This window comes from Amblyomma americanum, chromosome 10 (assembly GCF_052857255.1).
Source record: "Amblyomma americanum isolate KBUSLIRL-KWMA chromosome 10, ASM5285725v1, whole genome shotgun sequence".
Lineage (NCBI taxonomy): Eukaryota > Metazoa > Arthropoda > Arachnida > Ixodida > Ixodidae > Amblyomma > Amblyomma americanum.
The window spans coordinates 128290708-128315438 of record NC_135506.1 but is presented as its reverse complement, the minus strand read 5'-3'; the positions used below and the strand labels follow the sequence as shown (position 1 = coordinate 128315438).

The following is a 24731-nucleotide window of genomic DNA, read 5'->3' as shown; positions in this document are numbered from 1 at the left end:
ATTATTGAACAATGTTTCTCTTTTCGTTATTTTCTGGCCAAAAGTTGTAGTGCTGCAGTCGGTAGCTCTCCGCCCCATGATACTTAGAGCGCCCATGGTGGTACTGGTGGTCTCGACGAAGCTCCATGCAAACTCCCTTAGGCGGGGCGCCAGCTTTCCCTCTAGTTAATAGTAAGGAACTCTGTGGGTTGAACTATGTGAGTATGACGTCAGGGGACTAAATCCGGGCATAGTTTCGGTGTCTCTAATCCAAGATGGCGACCATTAAAATTGGTTGTGTGCTCCCATCCATTTCCCCCTCTCACCAAAAAAATGTCTTCTAACGGGCAGGAAAACTCCCGCTACGGGACCGCTGTAAATGTATGCATTCCTTCCGCTATATATCTACTCCGACAACAACTGTCCATCCGGGGACAGTTGTGCACCGAATTTGATAGGCAAATAAAACCCTGTCGGTTGTGGTATAGAATTAAAACCGCTTTTAAATAATACGTACACATTCTATACATGCAATTACAAACTGAAGTGTTACCATATCGCACCGCAAGCGCATTCTAGGCCCACCTTGACCCCCAAACGAAGCAAATTTCGTTTGAGACGCATCTTAAGGGGGCGTAACTCGACACCGTGTACACGTGCATCATAATTTTCCTGATAGATGGCGCTATGCGGCGATCGCTCCGCTAGGCGGCGTGCGTGCACGCGTAGCCGAGCATGGTAGCAATCCACCCCGTTTCAAAGGCTATTACATTCCGTTTCTCGAGCGTTCTTCGCTTTCTTCGTCTCGTAAACCATACAGCTAACACTCGTTACTTCAACGTCTTCCAGGTGGTGGCGGGCTTTTTTTTTCCTCTGGCCATGTTCAAGATCGTGCTTCTAACAGCAGTGTCTGCTAATAGCGACAGAACTGTTAGAAGCAAGGCAAGCGAATTCATCTTCGATATAAAAGCTAGCTTTAACTGAGCCTCGTATATTTTCTACATGCTCCAACGCTCCTCTTGCCAGAAACAATATGAAAAACTGTGCAATCAGTAAGCGACACACTAAATGGCCATGGAGCTGGCATAGCGAAGAACGCATAGAAGGCAGTGTGGGGACATTTTAGTCAACATGGCCACAACTTCAAAAATAATACACAACTTCAAGGAACTTAAATTATTGATTCCTCAATCACGTTTCAAATCTGCTCAGGATGGCATTCCTAATCCACATGTTTAAAACCTTACAACCAGCAGGAATCAACATAGAGGAAAGTTTGAATCGCTCAGATAAATTCCGGCGCTGCCGTAGCTTTTTAGGATGGTGCTGCACATGCTCAGAGGGGGACAAATCCCGGTTTTTACAGTACTTTAAGTCCCTGCTTTATCGTTTCTTTCATGTTCGACCTTTGCCCAACAAGTCCTTCCCCCGTCAATTCCTTTTGTGTCACCTTTTCCTTCTATTTGTAGCGATAGCTACATTATGGTAGTATTCCGAGCCTTCAGCGTGGCGGCGCCATGGCGATGGCGGCGCCGCCACCCTGTGTCTGCGCCGGCACCCTGTCACGTGGTTGGTCAGGTGGTGCAGAGCAGCTGCCAGCGGCGCGTGCGCCGTCGCAACCGAGCTGCCACAGCTGTGCGCAAGTGGGACGAAGATAAGGAAGGAAAGCGCAGCGAAACGGAGCGGCGAAAGACTGACTTTGCAATTCAACTCAGCAAGTTTCAGTAGGCCAGCTGTAGCTATCGCGTCACTCCTGGTTCAAACCACAGCTAAACCACAGCCAATTTTTTCTTTGTTTAATTTATCGGTCTACTTTTACATTATGCCCCTGCATCTCCTCCTACATTCCTCAGAAACCTTTGCTTCCACACTCCTTACTCCATCCTTCTTTTCGTGCTTTCTCCAAAACAGCTCATATTTCTTTCGTACCCCATTTCTTTGGTACCCCAGTATATCGATCGGCCATGCGGAATAATTCCTTCAGTTTTTCATGTCAAAGCTGCCAGTCATATCAAGCCACCTGTTGCTGTTGGACACACAGTGAAAGCCCATGCTCGCTATGTCGACACGCTCCACACTCCCGGGCTCCTTTCTGTTTAGCTAGCTTATTTCTGTTCACAGGTTTGCAGGGCAACCGGTCAACTATAGCAGCCATCATGCCTAGACAACATACGTGCTCCCCCCTCCAAACCTCGCTCCCACTTCACGTCCTCCTCCTCTTAACTGGGCCTTCCTCTTCGGAATGAACGCCCTTTTTACACCCCGCCAATGATAAATGCTTCGCCGAGACGAAGACAAGTCCTCTTGTTAAAACGTTGGAAAGCAATGGGAGGCTGTACCGTTCTTCGTTCACTTTGTCAGAAAAACCATGCGCCTGCCCCGTCTGTGATGGGCACGAAAAAAGGGTTCAGAATCAGAATCATGTTTATTTATACAAGAAGGAAATACAGCCTGGATAAATGTATACAGAAGGAGGTCCCGTAGTCAGCGACTGTACTGGGACCTCCTATATTGTTAATCAAAATTATAATATAAATGCAAACATAGCAGTAGTAATAACAAGTTGATGAAACAAAAGTGCCGTTACATAATTGGTGCGTACTTGAGGCAGAATTAGGTTCCTGTTAGTCGAAAATCTAGTGGTGCTGGTGTTGGTGAGCTCTCGCTTTGGGATAGATGGAAATGAAATATGTTCATTAATTACTTTGTATTTGGAGATACCAAGGTTAAGTTGGACAAGTTGAGGTACGGAGAGAATTCGCGGTGAATTGAGTACAGATTGGGCATTAGAATCGAAGGGGCTGTATGTTAGTATTCGGACTGCTTGATTTTGAACTGCTTGTAACGATGTCAAATGGGTATTGTAGGTTTTACCCCAGCATGTTATACAGTAAGAGAGATGGGGATGTATGAATGAGTTATACAGGGTTAAAAGTACAGACTGATTAAAGTAAGGGCGAGTTCTGATAAGAATTCTTAAGCCATATGCTATTTTCGATTTAATGCCAGAAATATGGGGATGAAATTTGAGATGGCGATCTAATTCTACTCCTAAAAACAATGATGATTCGCTGACTGGAATGACGTGCGGGCCTAGGCAAAGGGGGGGAAACGTAAGTAGTTTGTCGTTGAGGAGATCTGAAGAATACAAACTTAGTTTTATCAGCGTTTATTTTTAACTTATGTTTAGAACACCAATAGTATATATTAGCTAAATCTTTGTTAAGTTTGGACGTAAGCACAGTTATGCTACTATCGGAGTTATATATCATGGTATAATTGGCGTATAGTATACACTGGGAAGAAATAAGGGATTTGGGTAAACTGTTAATATATATTAAAAAACAAAACCAGGTGAGGATTGATCCTTGTGGCTCGACCATGTTAGAAACCTTAACTTCAAAATAAATATCAGATACACAAACAATCTGAGGTCTATTACATAAATAAATTTTAATTAGTAACAAAGGAGGACAGAGATACCGATTTCTTCTAACTTAAGAAATAAAACTGCGTGATTTATCGTGTCAAAGGCCTTTGACAAATCACAAAAAACAGAAACAGCAAACTTGCTCTTGTCTATGGAAGCGTTTTGCTGGTCAGTTAATGTAATGAGAACTAGATCCGTTAAGAATGCTGGGGGAAAGCCAAACTGTCTCGAAGAAGTGATATTTAATTTATTAAGATATTTAGTCAATCGCACCTCAATGAGTTTTTCGTTAACGTTGCCGAAAAAGGAAAGAATGCAGATGGGTCGGTAATTGGTTAGACGGGAAAGATCTCTTTTCTTAAAGACAGGGATTATTTTTCCTCGTTTCAATTCTTCAGGAAATATGGCAGGTATAATATTACATTAACAATATGGGAGAGTGAATCGCAAATATTATCAGCAATTAGTTTGATGTCAGTTCGATTTAGGAAATCGAGCCCACGGTTTGTTAGCTGTAAACGGCCTATGACATTAACGATTTCCTCTGCAGTGGTAGGGAAAAGAAAAATTGAATGTGGTAGACGATTATATGTACATCATGATAGTTCTCTGGTGAAGTAGGGTAATTGCTAACAAAATGATTAATAAAGGTATCTCCAATTTCGGATTTGTGTAGATAATGTTTTCCTGCTTAATCTTTGATATCCGCTCGTAATACATGTAGGGATGGATTCTGAACTAAAACTTATTTCTGGCGGTCCACTTGGCAGTACAATCCGGCCTGTGCTTCTTAATATATATCCCTTAATGATATTTCTAAGCTAGCGGCAATGTTAGGCCGAACACATCGCGGCATACGAAGAAGATAAGCGTCGGTGCCTCCCCGACAGACTACGAGCACGGCCCGACCAAGAAACGCAGCCATCGCTACGATTTCAGACGAATACGACAGGGCATAAAATAGCCTTACACTCAGTGAAGGTTACGGGATTGTACAATACTTGTGGAATGCCGCAGCCGCCGGCTTCCGACTTCCATGACGGGCCTCAAATCACGACCCTGGGTCCCGCGTCCCCGGCCTCGCCTGTTGTTGCAGCGAATGCTAGGTAAATGAGACCCGCCAGTCTTGAGCTGTACCGACGAGCAAGACATTGAGCACTAGCTCTCGTCCCACGAGCGCTTCAGCCCGCAAAAATTTGGAGGACGCTTAAGCTTCGCCTTTAAGAGTGGAACGCAACAGCGTGTTGCAGCGCTGCCAGGGAGCCCACGGTACACCATGGATCGCCTTTCCCGTTGGACAAAGCGCTCGGAGTCTCTAGGAGGCCTCTGAATACAGCACAAACGCTGTTCCATACTAGCACTCGTAGACGCCTGCGGTTCCATCGCACCTGTTCAGAAGCGAACCACACTACTCCGACAGAGGAAGGTCGTCTTCGAGCGCGCGATCTGCCGGGGCAGTGCCGTTCATGGCGAAGGGGGGTTTCAGCGGGCACCTAACGATGGAGCTACGACTGCGCGCCTAGCACGGAGGAAATTTACCGGAAACGCAAGGCAATTCCGACATCTGTAATTTACATGCTCATAATTACTCATGCACGACTCAGTAAGCATCTCGAAGATATGTTTCTAAGAAACCCTTGCATTCACTAGACGCGCATTTATTCAAGTTCAAACGTCGAGCCGTCGTGGCGGAGTAGATGCTTCCCCGTCGTGACCCTGGTTTTTTACTCATTCGATGTGCGTGGATTGTTACGCATCCCCGAATATTCCTGATGAGTGGTGCGCACAACTACACTGCTACGACGGCGACAGATTTTCGACCAGACCAACTGTATACGCTGTCGCATAATAAGTTTCACTATGCGCTGAAAATGAACATTGTCATCGTTTACTTCATGCAAGTTGCGAAACTCTAGTACGCCAACTACGAGGCCGACGTCTCCACTAGGATCACCTTCAAAGCATGGTTTACGCATGTCGTCGGTCGCCCTGCCGCTGGCAAGCTTCGTTCCTGGCACCGTTTGCGCGAACGGGCAGAGCAGACCGGGGAAACTCAAGTTACATCAGGTTGTTTTAGATCTTGGCCGCCGCGTCAACACCTCGATGGCCGAAAGGGACAAAATTAGACACATCTTGAACGAGATGAATGAAAGTTTTTTCCAGATGTGACTGGCCAAACAACGCCGCACTGTTGCTGACGTCGCCATGCTGTGTCAGAATTACAGGCTTCGACGGCAACTGGGCGCCCCGAACAAACTGTTGCAGGCTTGTTCGGTGTTACCGACCACTCGGCGTTCTCGTGCATCTAAAGGACTTCCCGAGAAAAAAGGCTGCTTCACAGTGGTCACTACATATCTCCTCCCCAGCGTTCCTGAGTTTTCCTTCCAACGCTCACCCGAGCTTTTGCCACGTTATTCGGGAGCAGATTCCAGAAGTACTTCCCCCGCTCGCCCTCCAACTCTCTAAGAGGCCCTGTTAACTGCTCCGATCATTTACATCGAAACTGTCTTCTCTCCACAAGCTTCGTTGCCTGATCCCCTGTCCTATGCTGCATGAAGCATTGGCGCGGGTACCGTCATCTGCAAGTTTTTCGTCCCACGACCCATCCCGCGTGCATTTCTATTTCAACGGCGTGCACCACCTTCTTGGATATCTCGCACGCACTTCTATACGGCCAGGCTTGCCGCCTAAGCTTTATCGCCGTCCCATCACCTTCGGCCACCTCTCCAAAAGTCGTAATCTGGCTGCTAGTTCTCGCTTGCTCACAGCTCGCCCACTTCACGCCGTTGCTTAGCGTATCCGGTGTGACATCGTCTTATCTGTTTATCGAGCCTTACGTTGAAAATGTCGCCACAGTGTGCTTTTGTCGATAGTGAAGCTGCCGTGTCCGTTACTGATACTACACTTTTCCGTTTGCTTCACAGAGCTTTCGCCCTCTCTGATTCACTTCACACTGCAGCTGCGCAGCACATCGAGCTGGTCGGTACCTGTACGGCCCCAGTGGCAATCCAAAGCGTCCTCTACGTCAGCAAGTTTAGTGTACGGTGCACTTTACATCCCCATGCTATTTTAGGGCAGCACTTCTTATCTGTCCGTCTCGTCGTAATTGATAGCGCCCCGGAGGAACTAGACTTTTTGCCGTTCTGCGATGCATTAGTAAATGCTAATATTCTTAAAAGAACGTCTTGCTGGGCAAGTTGGCAACTGTTCATCTTTGGTTACAGGGGCGAGAAAAGACACAACACAAGGAAGAAAGACGGGACGAAGCGCCACTCAAAACTGATTTATTCGAATAAATCCTTCGAATAAACCAGTTGTGAGTGGCGCTTCGGCACGTGTTTCTGCCTTTTGTTGTGTCTTTTTTCGCGCCTATAACCAAAGCTAACATCCTTAGTGAAGCCAAACGTTTCCGTCTTCTGTCATTGTTCCTGTCTCCTGTGCCTTCTTTTCGGAGTCTACCGTCCTCTCCACACCAGATTATCACTTCGTTTCTGAAGATGTCTTCCTCTGCCTTTTCGCATTCTTACTGTAAGAAGCGGTCGCGCCGAACTCGCAATCAGCAGCCTTTCTTTTTTCCTGCTCTCTTTACGCCGTATTCAATGAGCTGGAAACGCCCAACCCATTCGTCCGGATAACATGCCTCCAGTTCCGACTCGGTCCTCCAGTTTACCGCTGAACTCCCTGGGCCGGCCTCGTACGTTGAGCGCTTCACCGCTTCCGCGGCAGTTTTCGCTACCGCCGTGAACGACACCCTTTCTCCTCATCAATTGACCCAGCGACGGCAATTCTGCGCATCTTTTGACGTCCAGGAAACCTCTATCAGCTGCACCTCAACTGTTGCTCACCACATCTACACTGGCACGCAAGCGCCATTACGCCAACCTCCCCATCGTGTCTCACGCAAATAGCATCGCATTACTGTTGTGCAATCCGACGACACGCTGTGCAGATGTGTAACTTGGCTATCCAGGGGCGCCTAGGCTTCACCGGGCCTTCACGCGTCTTAGTAAAAATCAGACTGGTCGGTTAGTTTATGGGTATACATATATATTATCGCCGCCTGAAATACATCGCTTCAACGGGCGTCTACCCTCTCCCAAGCAAAGGCCGACTGCCTCGCTTGACTGTCTTCAAGGAGCCAAATTATTTCATTTCTCGATTTGTGGTCTGGCCACTGGCAAGTTACTTGCATGGTGAAGGCTGAGCGGTCTAATGCAAGTAAGCATAGAATGTAGCACGCCCAACTAATTATGTAGGCTGTGGAAAATGCTCATCCATGATACTTCAAAAACAGCCCGGTGTAAGCCGCGGCACAGAGATGAAATTCTGACATGCGACAGTCATGTAGTTCAGGAGATGCCGCTTTCTTGCGGAGCATCATATGTTTGACAATCAAGTCGTTGTGTAAACATTTGTCTACTGGAACATGTCGACATTATTGAGGCCGGACAAGGAAGCAAGCTAGACAGACTGGTGTCGGACTGTGTGTGTATTCCTCACTTTCGACGACGTGAAAGTGAAGGCACGAGAGCACGCAGGCCCGGGAGAAGAAAAATACCGGAAATCCCGTCCATCTCGTGGGAGGTGTCAGGAGCATCCCAGAGGAGGTCCAGCGTTTTCTAGGACACGGCCCCAAGTTCGCTGTGGAACCGAGGAGGACAGCGTCGGAATTGTTGACCATGGTCAGGCAAGTTTCTCTCCTAGCCCCAGCGGCGGAAGCGGTTCGATGTATTGCAGAAGGAGTGGATCTGGTCACGCGTTCAGCGCTCTGTGCTATCTTCTCCTTCTTCTTCCTTTTTGTGTTCGCGCTGCTGATACATATGCCTCCTGAGTCAGATGGACTGAGAGGTGCTATTGCGTTCCCCTAACCGACTTCTATCAAGCATATATGATGGCCTCTGTCCATATTTTCGGCGTTTCATTCGCAATTTTGCAGCCATCACTGCCTGTTTAACGCAACTCCTTGGCGGCACCAACGTCCTGCCTGCCGGATCGCAAGCTCGTGTTACAGCATTTACAGCATTACGCACCATACTCACTCAACCTCCCGTGTAGCGCCATTTTGGCCCGGCCGCGCCAGCCGAAGTCCAATCAAACTGCAGTCACGCTGGCCTCGGTGCTGTCCCGGTTCAACGCAAACCTGGAATAGAATACGCCATGGCTTTCGCAAGCCAGATTTTAACCAAGGCAGTGACCAATTATTCTCTCACTGAAAGGAATGTTTGAGCATCGCCTACGCGCTTCAGAAATTTCGTGCCTGCTTGTACAGGGGCCCATTCAATGTTACATTTTGCTGGCCATTTTTGTTGGAAGACCCCTTGCTTCGCCCGTCTTGCCCACGGGTCACTCTAATATGACTCCGCGTAGTTTCCGGTCTCGGCGTAAGCAGTCAAACGCAGACGCTTTGTGCCGCTCGCCGGTGCCGTCTGATGTCCCGTGTCCGTTTTGTTTTCTCTGTCTGTCGAGGATCGACATGCCTTCAGAACAACGTGAAAGGCCCGTGGCTACTCGGACTCATCGATCCCCTCTCCATTTCGCCACCCTCGTCAGCCCTTCATAGCCTTCGTCCTTACGGACAGCATTTCGCTCTTCGCGATCATCAGCTCTACCGGGGCAATTACGTGCATGACGACCGTAAGTGTTTACTCTTCACACGTGGCCACTTTCGCATTGCTATCTGCGCTTCTTACCACAATGACATCCAGTGTGTTTATGCGGGTGTGAAGACGCATCAACATTCGCGATTATACTTCTACTGGTGTGGCTGGTACACCTTGGTCAATAGGTATGTACACTCGTGCGTCTAATGCCAGCATCACAAGCCTCCTCAACGACATCCACCTGTGTCACTCCATCCCCTCCGGTCAATTCGGCCTCATCGCCTTCGATCTATATAGGCCTCTTTGTACACACCTGCTGGAAAGCACTGGGTAGACGAGGCCGTCAACACCTCAGTCGCTATGCAGACATTCCGGCCACAGCAATTCCGCAGAACTTCCGCCCCCCCCCCCCCCCAAAAAAAAAAGGAAAGCTGTGGCGTGCTTTTTCTCCCCAAATTCATTTTGTTCCATGGCAACTCCCGTGAGCTTCTCATCGATAGGGGCAAAGCCTACTTGTCTGAACTTATTGCGACGCTCCTAACTACAATGACAAACAATCTACCGGACCATATACACCACCGCTTACAACTTCAAGTTCACGCTCATAGAACGCTTCAGTCGCACACTTGTTGATTTTCTATTCGTGTAGGCCACCTCCGATCATTTAAAGTGGAACGATATTACACTATTTGGCATTTATGCTTTAACTGTTTTAAGGATTTAACGTCCCAAAGCAACTCACCTTATGAAAGGCGCCGCCGAGGGATGCTCCGGATGATTCCGGCCACCTGGGGTTCTTTAACGTGTACTAACATCGCAAACCACACAGGCCTCTAGCATTTCGCCTCCATCGAAAATCGACTGCCGGGGCCGGGATCGAATCCGCGTCTTTCGGCTCAGCAGCCGATCGAGCACCATAACCGCGAAGCCACCGTGTCGGCGTATAATACCGCTCTTCACGCAGCCACCGGGTTCTCCCCATTATTTCGCTTGTATGGTTGAGATCCTTCGTGTACCCTCGACATCATCCTGTCCCACCCTCATGATATATCTGAATGCACCTCAGGTTAAGACGCTGCAAAGCGCGCAGGAGAATGTCACCGACTGACCTGTTCGTTGACTTCAGAATAGCAGTGTCACTAGAAAGCCCGTAGTGACAGCGGTGACCCTGGCGACACGGTTTTCCCCGCGCTCACGTGTGGCTAGGGACCTTCGACTCAGATGGCCTTGAGCAACGGGCTCGTGAAACAAGCTTTTTACGAAGTACCACGGCCACTATCGCCTGATACAGCAGACATCTTCTGTGAACTGTATGGTTGAACCGCTAACCCTCTCAAGTGTTCTTTGCCGCTGTGGACGTAAGATTGTTGATGGCTACCACCTGAAGTCCTATTATGATATCTCTCTCCTTGAGTCTCCACTACTGGCTTCCTTTTTTCAGCGGAGCAAAGATTGTAGCATCTAAGTTAGGCCGAACACATCTGGGCACACATAAAAACGCGTTGCTCGCCTGACAGGGTGAAGGGCCCTCCTTCAAGGACTCGCAGCCCCTGAAAGACCATCCGCACCGATCTGACAAGAACGTCCCGAGTCACGTCCGAACCGAGAAACCATGGCCAGACATGACAGTCACCATCAACGGTCCAAGGTATGCAGGAGCCCGGGCCTAGGGCCCCGCATAGGGTTCAGGCCGCACTCCACCATTGAACTCGAGAACAGCACGGCAGGCACCGCGCACATGGCGCACCCGGAGGCCGAACCCTAAGTCACTTGGTATGACCGCCGCTCTACAGCCGCTTAGCACTTTATGCCTTTATACAGTGCGTGTCCAGAGAATACCACAGGGTGATATTACCTGCACACGCGCTGCCTATTATTTGGCACGCAGGCCCATTATCTGGCACGCAACCCCCCCCCCCCCCCTAGGAAACTTGTCCTCATAGATTAAAGGCCTGGCCCAGTGTGGGACCTTCTCACCCAGATCTCTCTTCCTTGCCTTTAGCGTCAAGCCCCTTTAGGCTCAAGAGTTACCCTCGCGGACGTCATCCGAAACTCGGACATGGGAAGGGTAACCGGGTTTTTTGTGAAATGCACCCGGGAGTGATGTTGCGTTCCGCCTCGCTCCAGGAAGTTTTTGATCTCCCAAAGAGTTTCTCCTAGCCATATGCGGAGTAGACCATGGCCAGACCACTTCTGAAATCTCATCGCTATAATGGTGCCCCTCCCCACACCGGAGACTGCTCTTGTACCAGTTTAGATTCAGTCACCCTTCGGCTCGAAACCATCTCATCGCGCGTGGCGGACTGGTCAACTATTGCCACCCCGTTGGTAGTGCGCGTGTCCAACCCACGAGCATCGGATGGGAGGAGTCGCGACTTCCCGTGTTGCGCTTCCGTATTGCGCGCACCTGCCAGACGCCGAAGCGCCCTCTGCTTCGGGGGTCTCTTCATGACGCGCTCCGAGCGAAAACCCGATTATGCCTACTTTTCTTAAGCGTCTTGGTTTCAACACCGTCCCTGGTGTGTTAAATCAGGACCTAGTGCCTACGTACCAGAAGCGCGAGTGTGGGCTTCATCTTGCGGGTTGGAACCCGACCGCGGAGGCTGCGTTTTTATGGAGGAAAAACGCTAAGGCGCCCGTGTGCTGTGCGATGTCAGTGCACGTTAAGGATCCCCAGGTGGTCGAAATTATTCCGGAGCCCTCCACTACGGCACCTCTTCTTCCTTTCTTCTTTCACTCTCTCCTTTATCCCTTCCCTTAAGGCGCGGTTCAGGTGTCCAACGATAGGTGAGACAGATACTGCGCCATTTCCTTTCCCCAAAAACCAATTATTATTATTATTATTATTCATCTTGCACCCCTATCTCGCAGCGCTACTGCTCACAGACTCTAAAAGGACGCAAGCGCCAGTTCTGCTTTCGCGTTGTTCTCATTCTCTTCTTAGCCTACTGAGACACCCGCAGGCCTCAGCGTATCCCGGAGATGGCCCTGGTTTCCCGGAAGGGAAACAAGGACAGTGCCAAGAAGTGACACCCAGTGGTCCGCGCGCTCGGGTGACAACGCCCCTCCCTCTGGTGACTTTAGTAAGCGGGGACTTAGCAGCAACAGCCTATCCCTAAGCTTCCGTAGCGTGAAAACTCTCTTGCTTCGTGTCCCGGGAAAGGGTCACCACCGGCCCTTTCCAGGACCATTAGCGTCGATTCCTATTCCTCGGACTACAGGAGCGCGTAACTTCTCCGAGCGTTACACCTAGGGCCTTCATCTCCAATGCCAGCACCCCACTCGGTTATAGGAGGACACTAACTCTCCGAGCGTTAGCCGCCCAGGGAGAGAGCATTGCCTACCGCACCACTGGACAGGCCTAAGACCGTGTCCAGGCAGCCAACTCTCCGGCTGACGAGCGACAACTGACAAAAGTCTTTTCAGCTTATTATCGGTGAAACTGATAATGTGTTGGTTGGGACCACGGCTCACCACTCTCAGGAAACCGCCAGAGCTGAGTCGTCGTAGGAAACAGGTTGGCCCTATATTGAGTAGCATCGCCTGGGAAGAGAGCTCAGCTATTTTATTCAGAACCCAATCTCAGCTGTCCTTCGACTAAATTTACAGGCTCACGCCAACCGAGCCGGGCTGAAGAGATCGATAACTTTTGCAAAACAATATCTCTAACCAACTGCCTCTTTACGTGAACTGTAACTCAACAGAAAAATTTATTGTCTATGCCGATGATACTAGCCTCCTTTTAATATGAATTAAATATATATCCTTGTGGACGCTACATTGGGACACTATATACGACTGCGCTACAAAGATCGTCTGGTTCCAAAAGTATCCTTGTAAATGACAAGAAAGCGCAAGCTGTTACAGTCAATCCTGAAAACAACCATACGGCTTCCTCCGTGAATAATAATCAAAATTTTCGATGCATAGATATTGTTCAAGAATTGAAATGTCTAGGAGCGATCGAAACTGGCTCAAATAAAAGAGATCGTAAGTCTGCTCAGATATGTTCTTCCATGATCAGTAAAATTTTCATTAATGACACCCTCTTTTACCCCTATCTAAACATCTCCACTTAGTGTGGGGCATAGCCACGCTAGCTTCCTTCAGCGTATGTGTTTTGCAGAAACAGATCCTTCGTCCCGTTCACGATGTCCCCTGCAGCACACCAAGTGGCGATCTTTTTCTGCAAAGTGGAATGGGAGGAATACATTACTTGGATGAATAAAGCTTGAGTGTCAGGTTTCAACTTGAAAAATATAGAAATATAAATTGTATGCCTAGTATTGATAATATACATGCCCAAGAATTGAGTTACACGACAAGGCATGCGTACACCTGGAGTGTGGCCCCCGCAATAGATTCCGGTAGACGTCTCCAATCTTGTATTCCTTGCTTCTTAAATACGTAATGGATACAATAATTCTGATCTGTGTCGTTCATACAAACGATAATTGTGCACCATATAAAGGGCGTTTAAGCTTAGACTTTATACAGTTTTTAAAAGACAGGCTTTTTGAGTCAGAAGAGTGTTTTTTTCGGCATAGCGTTTTCAGCGTTGTAGTACATCAGAATACAGCTAAGATGTGCTAACTAGCAAGATGGTTATCTGCTAATGAATAGTTAACCTTCGGAATATTTCTGTTAACCTTCTTAATTATCAAAGGCGCATACTTCACCGCTATTATTATCGAGATCACTTTTCTAATTTCGAAAACTTCGTTACCCTCGGCGCTGTGGCGCCTCAGAAATTTTGGGCTATTTCGACGTCTTACGTGCACTGGAGATGTTTCTTTCCATGCAGGTTCTTTAAAGCACATGTGTTCTTGCGCGATGTAGCCAAAATTCGTTGAGCCACAACTTCGAGGGTAACCGCATTTTCGAAAGTATAAAAACTGATAAAGATATTAATTACGGTCGGCTACACTCTCCTTAATAAACTATGGAGGCTAACAGTAATAGTTACAAAGTTAACTATACAACATTAAGAGTAATGTTAGTTAGCAAATATTAGTACATTGTGGTGTACTACTCAGCTGCAAAGCTAAGTCGACGGAAAGCAATGTTATAACACAAAAAGCGTATTTTTAAAAATTGTGCACAATATTGTTTGAAACACCCTGTACGTTGAAATGAATTTTTTTCTATTTTTTTTGTCCTTTGCTCAATATACACAGTGTGTGAGATTAGTATATTATAATTGTTTTTCATACCCAAAAATTATTGATAAAAGCATTTTGGAACGAGAACTGGTTTGTGAGCGTAATTTCTTCGTATATTGCAAGATTTATTTATTCTATTTATTTGTTTATTTATTTATTTGTTCAATACTGCCAGCCTTGGTAGGCCCGGGCAGGAGGGGCAATACAACAAGATACAAGGCATGGTAACATTTAGCACACAAATTAAAAGATAAACAAACCAAAGACAACACATGCATGATTCGAACAAAAAATAGGTAAATGGAACACAATTTTTTCCCATATAACTGGACATAGAACATTCAAAAGTCTTTATAAAAAATTGGCACGCTCTCAGTGCTTATTAGTCCACTCAAAGGAAGCTTGTTCCACTCAGGTATTGTTCGGGGAATATAGGAATATTCGTACAGGTTTGTTCTGGCACGATAAGGTGTTAAGGACTGGGCGTGACGATGTCTGGTTAATCGCGTCACTAGTGGTTTTAAGTAAGGGTCCGGGCTCATTGATAACTTGTTATTTTTCAACAAAAAGTGAAATTTTAGTCGCAAAAGCTTTCTTCGAGTTTCCAGTGTCTGTGTGCCATTAGCTTTCATTAAAGTTGTAAGGGAATCGGTAGTGCGGAATTTAGAAAAAATAAAACGAACTGCTTTCCGCTGAATCATTTCTAATGAATGGATATTAGTTTTAGTGCAAGAATCCCCCACTGTAAAGGCATATTCTAATTTTGGTCTAATTATTGATGTATAAGCTGAAAGCTTAGTTGCGGAAGGGGCTCGTTTTAATTTATATCTAAGAAAACACAGTTTACAGAACGATGATGCACAAATGTTAGAAATGTTAGCATTTCAACCTAAAGTATTAGTTATTGTTACACCAAGGTACTTGTACTGCGCTACTTCTGATAGGCACCGTGATGATAGGCGGTACTGGTAAGATAGACTGTGTTTTTTGTTAGTTATTCTCGTGAAAACTGTTTTTCCGGCATTTAGTTTCATCTCGTGTCTGTAACACCAATCGTTAATGCTGTTGAGGTTAGAGTTAAGCACTACTTAGTTCTCCGGAGTTTTAATTTCTATGAATAATAAGCAGTCGTCCGCAAACAGCCTAATTTGAACTGGTTCTGTGATAACGTTAACAATAACGTTTATATACATAAATAATAAAGTGACAAGGACGCTTCCCTGAGGGACTCCGGATGTTATCGGGAGGGAGCGCGAGGAGTGACCACCAGCAAAAACAAATTGTGTTCTGTCAGTGAGGTATGCAGTAATCCATTTAAATAAGAAATGAGGTATACCAGTGAATTTGAGTTAACGAATTAGTTTGTTATGTCAAACAAGATCAAACGCTTTCGTAAAATCTAAAAAAATCACATCTACTTGGCCTGATCTATCGAGGATTTCTGGGAAGCTGTGCACAACTGAAGTTAATTGATTTACAGTTGAGCAACCTTTCCTAAAACCATGCTGCAGTGGAGTTAGAAAACCTTTGTTATTTAGAAATTCAGTTACGTAGTTGGCAATGATGTGTTTTCTAACATTTTACAACATGATGATAGCAATGAAATGTTTGCGATAATTCTGGAGGAGGGTGGAGTTGGCTTTTTTGAGCACAGGGATTATACGAGCCGGTCGCCAGTCAGAAGGAAGGTTTGCCGACGAAATGGACTCTCGGAAAATAACGACTAAGAACTTTGATAACATTTCAGCGTAACGGTGCAGGAATAAATTGGGGATGTTATCTGGTCCTGCAGACGAACGTAGTTTTAAGTTCAGAAGCATTGCACAGACACCAGGCAAAGACACCAAGTCACACTCATCGTCGTTTTGTTGGTGGAGGACATCGCTTTGAGCATGTCTGATTGGGATAGAAAAAACATTCTTGAAATATTCATTAAAATGATTCGCGATTACTTGCTTGTCATGAATGATAGCACCCCCATGCAGTATTTGATCCACAGGCGTTCTCGTTTTGGATAAATGGCTCCAAAATTTATCAGGCTTATTTTTTATAAAGTTAGGCAAAGTAACCTGAAATTTCTGCCGCTTGGCTCTGCTCAAAGGTTGAGTAAGGGCGGCCAGTGTACGATCAATGATGCGCTGGCAGGCGCCGCTCCGTTTCAAACGTTTCAGTTTCCTTTTGGTTTGTAAGATACATCGCGTAATCCAAGGTGTTGGTTGTGTACGCTTCCCGATTTTGTTTGGAATAAAATTGTCGAGACAATGACTGCATACATCCTTAAACTGATGCCATAGTACAGTGACGTCAGACCCATGAAAATCACTTAGTCGAAGATCAAGATAGTCCAGCACACTCTCGTCGCTTGCGCGTGAAAAATCTTTCAGAGTTTCAGGTTGTACGGACTGAAAGTCGCGTGAAGCATTGAAAAGACATGGAAAACACACCATTTTGTGATCAGATATGCCAGGCTCAACAGTCACTTCAAAATTTTCAATTGAACGGCTAACAAAGACTAGATCCAGTACAGAAGTAGAAAAGTCTTTAATACGAGTAGGCTCGTTGACTACTTGTATTATGTTTTTAGCAAGCATTATGTCAAACATATACTTAGAATGACTGTTGTGCCTACTGTCAAGGGGTGGTTCGTTCCAAATAGTGCCAGGCAAGTTGAAATCCCTTGTCAATATTATTCTGTCGTAAGTGTATCCATATGTTCACACAAATTATTCATAAATTGGGGTGAGAATCGGGTGCTCTATATACAGCAAATAACAAAATACTCCGCCCAAAAAAAATTGACATTTAAGGTGACATTCTCATTATTGGCAATGTGTTGTAAAAGAATTGCAGACAAATTTTTTTTACTAGAACGGCCACTCCGCCCCCTCTTGGCTCGCGATCACGGAGAAATACGCGTACCGTGCTACGAAAACTGTCATCATCAATATCCTCATGTAACCAAGTTTCTGTTATTACCACTATATGTGGGTTATATTCTAAGCAAATAGGTTCCAGTTTTTCGCTTTTGTTCACGATGCTTCGCGCATTTAAATTCAGCAGGCATAGGTCTTTGACTTCCGGGATGACACTTAATTGATTAGGCGAGTCGTTTTCAGTTCTGGCCAGCTTAACTCTTCCCTTTTTTATTGTCATCCCATATGAAGATATTTTTTCCGATCTTCAGTTTATCATTGACTAAAGACTGGTTGTTTCAGCAGTCTTTCTTCCTTAGCGCTTTCCCAAAGAAGTTTTCGCTTCCTGAGCGTATCTCTAGAATAGTCGTTATGCACCGATATTTTTCCACCTTTTAGCTTATGACAGTTATTCAGCACTTCTTGCTTTAAATTATAATTCCGGAGAAATACAATTACTGGTCGGTTGCCACTGCCCTTCACTAGCCTATGAATCCTGCCAACCGAAGTGCAATTTACATTAGGCGTCATAGAAAAATTTTCGCAATAGCAATCAATGTATCCGCAGATATCCTGTCGGCAGTCTTGATTTTTTTTGCTATTAATATTTTAGCTGGAGTCAAAAGCATTACCTATTGGTCTTCTATGGCAGTCTTAACTGCTCGACGCGAGTGAAGGAAACTCTCTACAAGTATTTAAAAATTTTCAATATTCAAAAATTTTCCCAAGAATGTTGCACTTGTGCAATGATGAAATTTAATTTCGCATTATTCTTTATCTCTTATCACTGTGCTCAATTATCTTATTTTATCTTGTTGTAAAGCCACTGGCAAGCCAAAGGAGACTGCGGCTTTTGTCAAGCTGTATCAGACAGTTTTTTTACACCTCCTCTGTCTCACGGCAGAAATAAAATTGGCGATGGTTTAGCTCTGGCTAAACCTGGAGTGACGCGATGGCTACAGCAGGCCGAGTGGAACTTGCTCTGTTGAACTGCAAAGTCAGTCTTTCGCCGCTCCGTTACGCTGGGCGTTCCCTCTTCATTTTCGTCCCACTTGACACGACGATCCCGCACAACTGTGGCAGCTCGGTGTCGCCGGTGCGCCGCGCCGCCAGCAGCAGCAGCTGCTCCGCACCACGTGGATGGTCACGTGACCGACCACGTGATGACCCACGTGATCAGCCACGGCGCCGCGCCACCGGCAGCTGTTCCGCACCACGTGATCATTCACGTGACAGCGTGGCGGCGCAGGCATAGGGTGGCGGCGCCGCCACGCTGAAGGCTCGAAATGCTATCGTAATATAGCTATCGCTACAAAAAAAAAAAATAGGAATTTGTGGTTAGAACGCTCTACCCAACATAGTGGTCACCTTTTAATTTCTCCTCAGCGCCTTAGCAACGCAATCGCAGTATCCTTGAAACAATTTTAATTTGCCTGTCATCACAAATGTGGTGTGGCCTGTCAGCAATGCCCGGGCTTCAGTGAGCAAAACAGGTGGTTAAAAGCGTCTGCAGCTGGCACCAGGACGAGTGCTGATTAACGCAGCACTCAATGCGGCAGATGTATCTCTCTTTATTAAAACCTATCCCTTGTGCAGGTGCCGGTTCGATGCACTAAAGTGCGTGTCACTGAAAATGTCTAACTAATGGTATAAAAGCTGGGTCGTTGGTCCAGTGCTTGCTCGTGTCCAAAATAAAAATTTCATGTAGCGCTGTGGTGAAAAAAAAATGTTAACAACATGCAGAGAAAAAAGCATGATAAAACAATATATTTAGCGCTCGAAATGGCAGCAAAGTCTCAGCACCAAATCTGCCGACTGATGAACATCTAAACTGGCCGAACAAACCAAACCGCCGACATAATTCGGCGACCGCCTCTGGGGCGTCCTCCCGCCAGGAGTAAGGTCCATTCTTTAGAACGTCTATTTTCAAAGAGCATTAGATATTTGGACACAATGCTGAGCGGTGTTGTTTGTCACACAAAATGATGCTTTCGTAATTGTTTAATGCTCCATGTCTAAATATTCTGGCTGTTTTCTGGTGCTTCTTGTGCTGTTTTCTTTATCGTTGGCTGGGGGAGGGGGGGGGGGGGGCACCGATCTCATGACCTACGTATTCCATATTGTATATCGTCCCCCTCCCACAATTCTTTGAGCATTGTGAGTTCATTCATAAATAAAAAGTACGCAACCAAATGCAACGGCAGTATAGCCAAGCATGAAACACAGCCAGCCCTAATACTCCTAATGAGGACGTTTGTAATTGCTGTGTAGTCACTTAACGCTCTCGTAATAGCTGGCACTCGTGATTTCAAGCGCAGTGTTTTGTGCGCCGTGGTGTTTCTCGAATGACGAGACGGAACTCATCTCTTGCAGTGGTGTGTTCGCTCCTGACATCGTGGTGTTGTATGGCCACCTGTTCGAAGAGGACAAGCAGTGGCCGGACTGCCGCATCCTTCCGCCCACGATTGTGAACAGCCCGATAAAGAGTCTCAGCTACACGCACAGCCTGGTGAGCTCTGCTTTTGATGTGTCATCGCAGTCTCTGCCGTCCTTATCAGGTTGGAGCAATCGTATAAAAACTACGCGCCTGCAAAGGCGCTTCGAAGGCGCTTCGCTGCGGCTGCGGATATGTAGTCTTGAAGCATGTAACCGAAGGAAACTGGTTTGATAGGCTCTCTGCGGACATGATTGAAATAGCCACAGCTAGAAATAGTGGTGTGCAAAATTAAGCTCAGTAGAGTATTATATAAAGCATGAAAAACGACAGTTCTTAATCATACGAATAAAAGCGAACCGAGATTCGTATTGGCACGAAGCTCTGTAATGTTTGTTCATGCTCGAAGGCACCCTGCGTTGCCTTGTTAATTTGTTCGTAACGCTTGAGGCGACCAGATTTCCATGGAAAGATTGTAGCCATTCGTTAGTTTTAAATTATTCGAGGAAGTCGCGGTTGTTTTCCTCGCGCTGTCCTGAACCTGAAAGTTCTTCGATGTTTTAAACTCATCCGAGAGAACTAAGCCGAACGAAAGACGCCATACAAAGAAAACACGTACAAGAGCTTAGATCATGCACCATCCCAAACACGGAGGTGGTTGTTCTTGGTCACCAGCTGAGCGGTTTTCGTGCTACCATTGTTCTGTGATCTTTCTGTTCTTGACCTCTAGACCACCCAATTAATAGTTTACGTTGAACGCCTTGACCTGCCTCCCTGCTGCGCACTGCCTTTTCTATCTCGTGACATATAGTGGAGGTGTTTTGCCGTCAATTTTCCTTTTCTCAGAAGACTAAGTGTGCCGTTCAGTCATCACTGCTGGTACGGCCACAGCTCCGGGGGCCACCTTAATTCTACGGACTCTCTCTCGAAGACGCTGCTGAAAGTTGGACCCGATTCGCCATCTCGCAACTTTCAACAGTATAGATGACCCCATGCGGCTCCCATAAAGTCTTTCCTTTTGCTCTGAATGCGCCAGCAGTAACTTCGCGCGAGAATCATGGAACTTCCTTGCCAAAATGGCATGATTTAAGAAACGTTCACAATGTTCGCCAACATAATCCGGTAGTCAGGAGCCATGTTCCTGCTTCAGACGTGAAGCAGTGTTGAATGAGATCGTCAGCGTGTACGTCGAGGAAACTGCACAGGAAAAAACCCGTGAACACCAAAAGGGGGTTAATGGGGTACACGACGCAATTCAGTATTTTGCGTTCACTCTGAAGCATGAAAATGCTGCATCACCCATAAGGGGCTGTTGCTCGGAACCGTGTTTTTAGCGAGCACGGAACGCCAGATAAAAGAAAACAGCCGCAGTCGAGCCATTCGCGCGGCCGGCCGATAAAAGAGCCATCGAAATATTTATTTTTCGTGCTCTGCACCTATGTACTTAGCAATTGCAAATAATGTCTAGCGCATTGCAGAGGTCCTCAGACACATGACAAAAATCATACGATCTGTTTCGAAGCTGAACGCCCTAATTCAAGGATTTCAAACTCCGCCAGGTCTAGGGCACATCGACTAAGAAGCTGATATCGAGATCCACTCTGACCAAATCAGCTTGTGCCTAGGAGCGGTGCTGCTCACTGTAAAATGACATATATATATATATATATATATATATATATATATATATATATATATATATATATATATATATATATATATATATATATATATATATATAGTATGGTGGAGCTGCCATAAAAAGAATGTGAACCAATAAGCTCCTGCCTGCACCACTGACGTATAACAGGCTTGACCCAATCGTAAAATAAATGAAAAGGCCCGAAGGCAATCCATCGTTTTGCCACCCGTAGGTGGAAAAATAAAAGAAAGGGGGGGGGGGAATGCTACAAGCGAACCATCGCCGGGGGAACGGGCCCGGGGAGACTCCCCTGATCTCCCCTAGGACGTAGCGGAGGGGGTGGGATGTAGGGTATGGGAAATTGGAATTGGGAAAGGGTTATGGGAATTGGGGTGGGATTGGGGACAGCGAGATTTTGCTCTGATCCTTCGTTTGACATCGACTCCATTTCTGGCCCGCCTGGCCAGGACTGGTAGGGCATCGAGCTCTTCCAATGGTGCGGCTCCCCCACGGGATGCACGACCACCCACTGGCTCCGACCGTCGAAGACACGAAAGAAAGAAAAAAAAATTCCTAACTTGGGGTCCGCAGCCACCTGCTCCTCCACGATTTTAAAGGTTGGATCGGACCGGCCGGTTACTAGCCGTCGACTGTGTTTCGCGGTTTTTCAGACTCCGGAAGTGTGTGTGGTGTGGTCCGGCCAACAGAGGCCCAGGTCGTCAGCCTATCGGCGCTTGGCCCTCGGCACCATAACCCGGTAACCCTGGGGGACACACCTGTGCTACCTTCCAACCACCATGCACTTATTTCCTCCCCTTGCTTGCTCCACACCTACTGAGGAGGGAGTATTCAAGGCCGGGCGCCCGGGCCACGAACCAAGAATCGGGCATAGGGTGAGATAAGCCGGGCCTACTCCACCGGTACTCCACACATCGACGGTTTTCGCACTGGTCCTACTGCACACCCTCTACCTCGGCGTCCCCAGTGGTCCCCAAGACCGGGTCAGCCTCGGCGTCCGCAATATGCCACCCATCATAAGCGATCTGCAATGAGACTACTTCCCCGAGGACATCGATTCCGAGGAGCTCGGGCTGTCGGAACCCCCGCGCGGACCTGACCTCTATGTAGCCAGAAACCGTGCGTCGGCACGCTACCGTGCGGACCTGACCTCTTCGTAGCCAGAAACCGAGCATTAGTAGCCGTGCACGTTCCCGTGAGCGGAGGTTTTTGACTTTTGACATTCCTTTCTACCGGATTTCGTGGGTCCAACCTGGTCTGCCTCCAGGCCTGCCTCTGCACAGACAACGGACCTCACGATTCGGCTGGCCCTCACAGCCGTGGGAGTCGCTGCAGCTCCCAAGAGGATGGGCCCCGGACAACCCATCCCCACCGCTGGCGTTGCACCGGAACAAAGCCTAGTAGCCGAAACTACACCGGCCCGTATCCGGTGGCAGGGGGGGCCACGGGCAGGCCGCACAGTCGGATTCCCCCCCCCCCCCTCACTGTAAGATGACAGGAAGAAAGAAAGGGCCTCAGCAGCCCTTGGACTGAATCTAAATTTCGCTCCTGCATGTTCGGAAGGCTACTCAAGGTTCTCAGCGGCCATGACGCACTATGTTCGCTGGTGAACTTGAAAAAAGTTCCAGGCGAGCACTTAAGTCCGCTTTGGAGCAATACTACGAAACAATTTCTCTTACTGCGCGTCCTTCCTCCCTCATAAGCGTCCGCATCTCGCCTACGTCATCTCGCCTACACTCCCACGCGCGCGCCATCTGCTGGACAAGCGACGTACATTGCGACGTTGGGGGTTCAGTGGTTTACGCATGATGGCGGTAGGACTGCACTTTTATTCAGTTCGTGCGGACGCGCTCTGCTCAGAATTTCCGGCCACATCTTCCAGTGAGCACAGCTCCCTCTCCGCAGCGGCCACAGCTTCCTGTCCACCGCTTCCAGTGACGCCACTCATGACCCAAGAAATGTTTTCGCAGTAAAGCCTGCCGAATACCTCACTCGCTCGCTCGAGCTCCCCACTCCAAGAGTTGGACGTCGATGTACAGTAAAAGTCTGGACGCAAACACTTCTACACTGACTGCCTGTCACGAACTCTAGTCGACGCACCTCGGAAAGAAGCAATGATGACACTTTCCTGGCGTTTAGCTGCAGGAGCACCTTCGACCAGCAGCAACACTCGAATTCATGTCTACATCTGATCGCGTACATGGATGGTATTACTGGAGTGAAACTTCGATCATATCGGTAACGTTAATTACGAATTCGCCTGCTGGCGCATTCAAATTTGGGTTGTCCTCTTTGAGTAAAATGGCATCGTTGTGAAGAACTTCACGCCTAATCCGGCTGCCTGTTTTCCGTAATTCATAAAAAGCCTTTGAGAAGAAAGTCTGCAGGACTGACAGGATGAACCCGAGGTGGGCGCCTTGCATTTACCCGTATCCTACTCCGAATACAATACATATATTACTACCACGAATATGCGCCGACACCGCAAAGTAAGTGAAAACATGCCAGACTGTGAGCGACGGAGGACACCCTGGACCAAGCCACTAGATTGGCATAGATCTCCTCAGCCACTTCTTGTCGGCACAAGAAGAAGCAAGTGGATTATAGTGGCGACCGACTACTTGACCCCTACGCTAAAGCGAAAGCCCTGACAAATAGAACATCAGGCGAGAAAGCACAGAATCGCGGCGCGGCCGGGCGCAGAGCAGGCGGACAACGTTGCATCTGCCCATCTCCGCTAGCTGGCCCGATTTTGCACCTGTCCGCTAGTGAATCAGATGCAATGCGAACACCCCCCGCGTCCGTGTGTTTCGGTCGTCTGCGGTTATAGAGAAAACTTGTACACCATTCTCTATGAACGTCCGAAAGTCGTCGCCTCTTGGTGGTATAGAAAGTTTCACCCCCTGCTCAGGCTAGCAGAGATGCCTTAGTGAGGGCCTCTGGGTTATTTCTACCAGCTATACTTCTTTAATGTGCACGGCCATCGCACAGTACATTGGCATGCCTTTCACCTCCATCGAAATGCGACCGCCGCGGTCAAGATAGAACCCGCGTCCTTCAGGTCAGCAGCCGAACGCCATACCTACTTAGCCACATAACCATAAATATGTTAAGAGCAAAATCAAATCAGATATTAAAATCTTATTAAAGCAAAAAATCCGGCGGTAAGTACATAGAGGACGGTTAAATGTCGTCAGGTGAGGTTCACCTGGGATATCAACATCATGAAGTGGAAATTAGCTTGTGAGGAATAAATTCCGGGCATCTGCTAGTGACTCTGTGACTCTGTAACTTTCTTACAGAACTGAAAAATAACTTCATACCAGCTTTTGTCCGCTAGTGCTCACTTGTGAGATCTATACCGGGAGGCTAACAACGATGCGTGTGCGGTGGAAAGGAAGTCGAAAGTGTGCCATTCAATTACAACAAACGCAGCACAGATTGTTGAGCAAGGTCGCAACTTCGGATTCAAGAATTTTTAGCTACAAAGCGCAAAAAGAAATCAGCCTGTAAATCAGCTGAAAGTTTTCGTTCACGGCAGGGAATACTTTGAC

The 24731-nt window shown here is 47.2% G+C and overlaps 1 protein-coding gene across 1 annotated transcript in view; it reads left to right on the top strand.

The window, feature by feature from the left end:
• The window catches only part of LOC144108704 (uncharacterized), a 227223-nt gene that overhangs the window by 168637 nt on the left and 33855 nt on the right, over nucleotides 1-24731 (top strand). The window contains exon 8 of the mRNA XM_077641876.1: nucleotides 19457-19592. Coding sequence (XP_077498002.1) covers nucleotides 19457-19592 — 136 coding nt within the window. The remainder of the gene's footprint in view (nucleotides 1-19456; nucleotides 19593-24731) is intronic.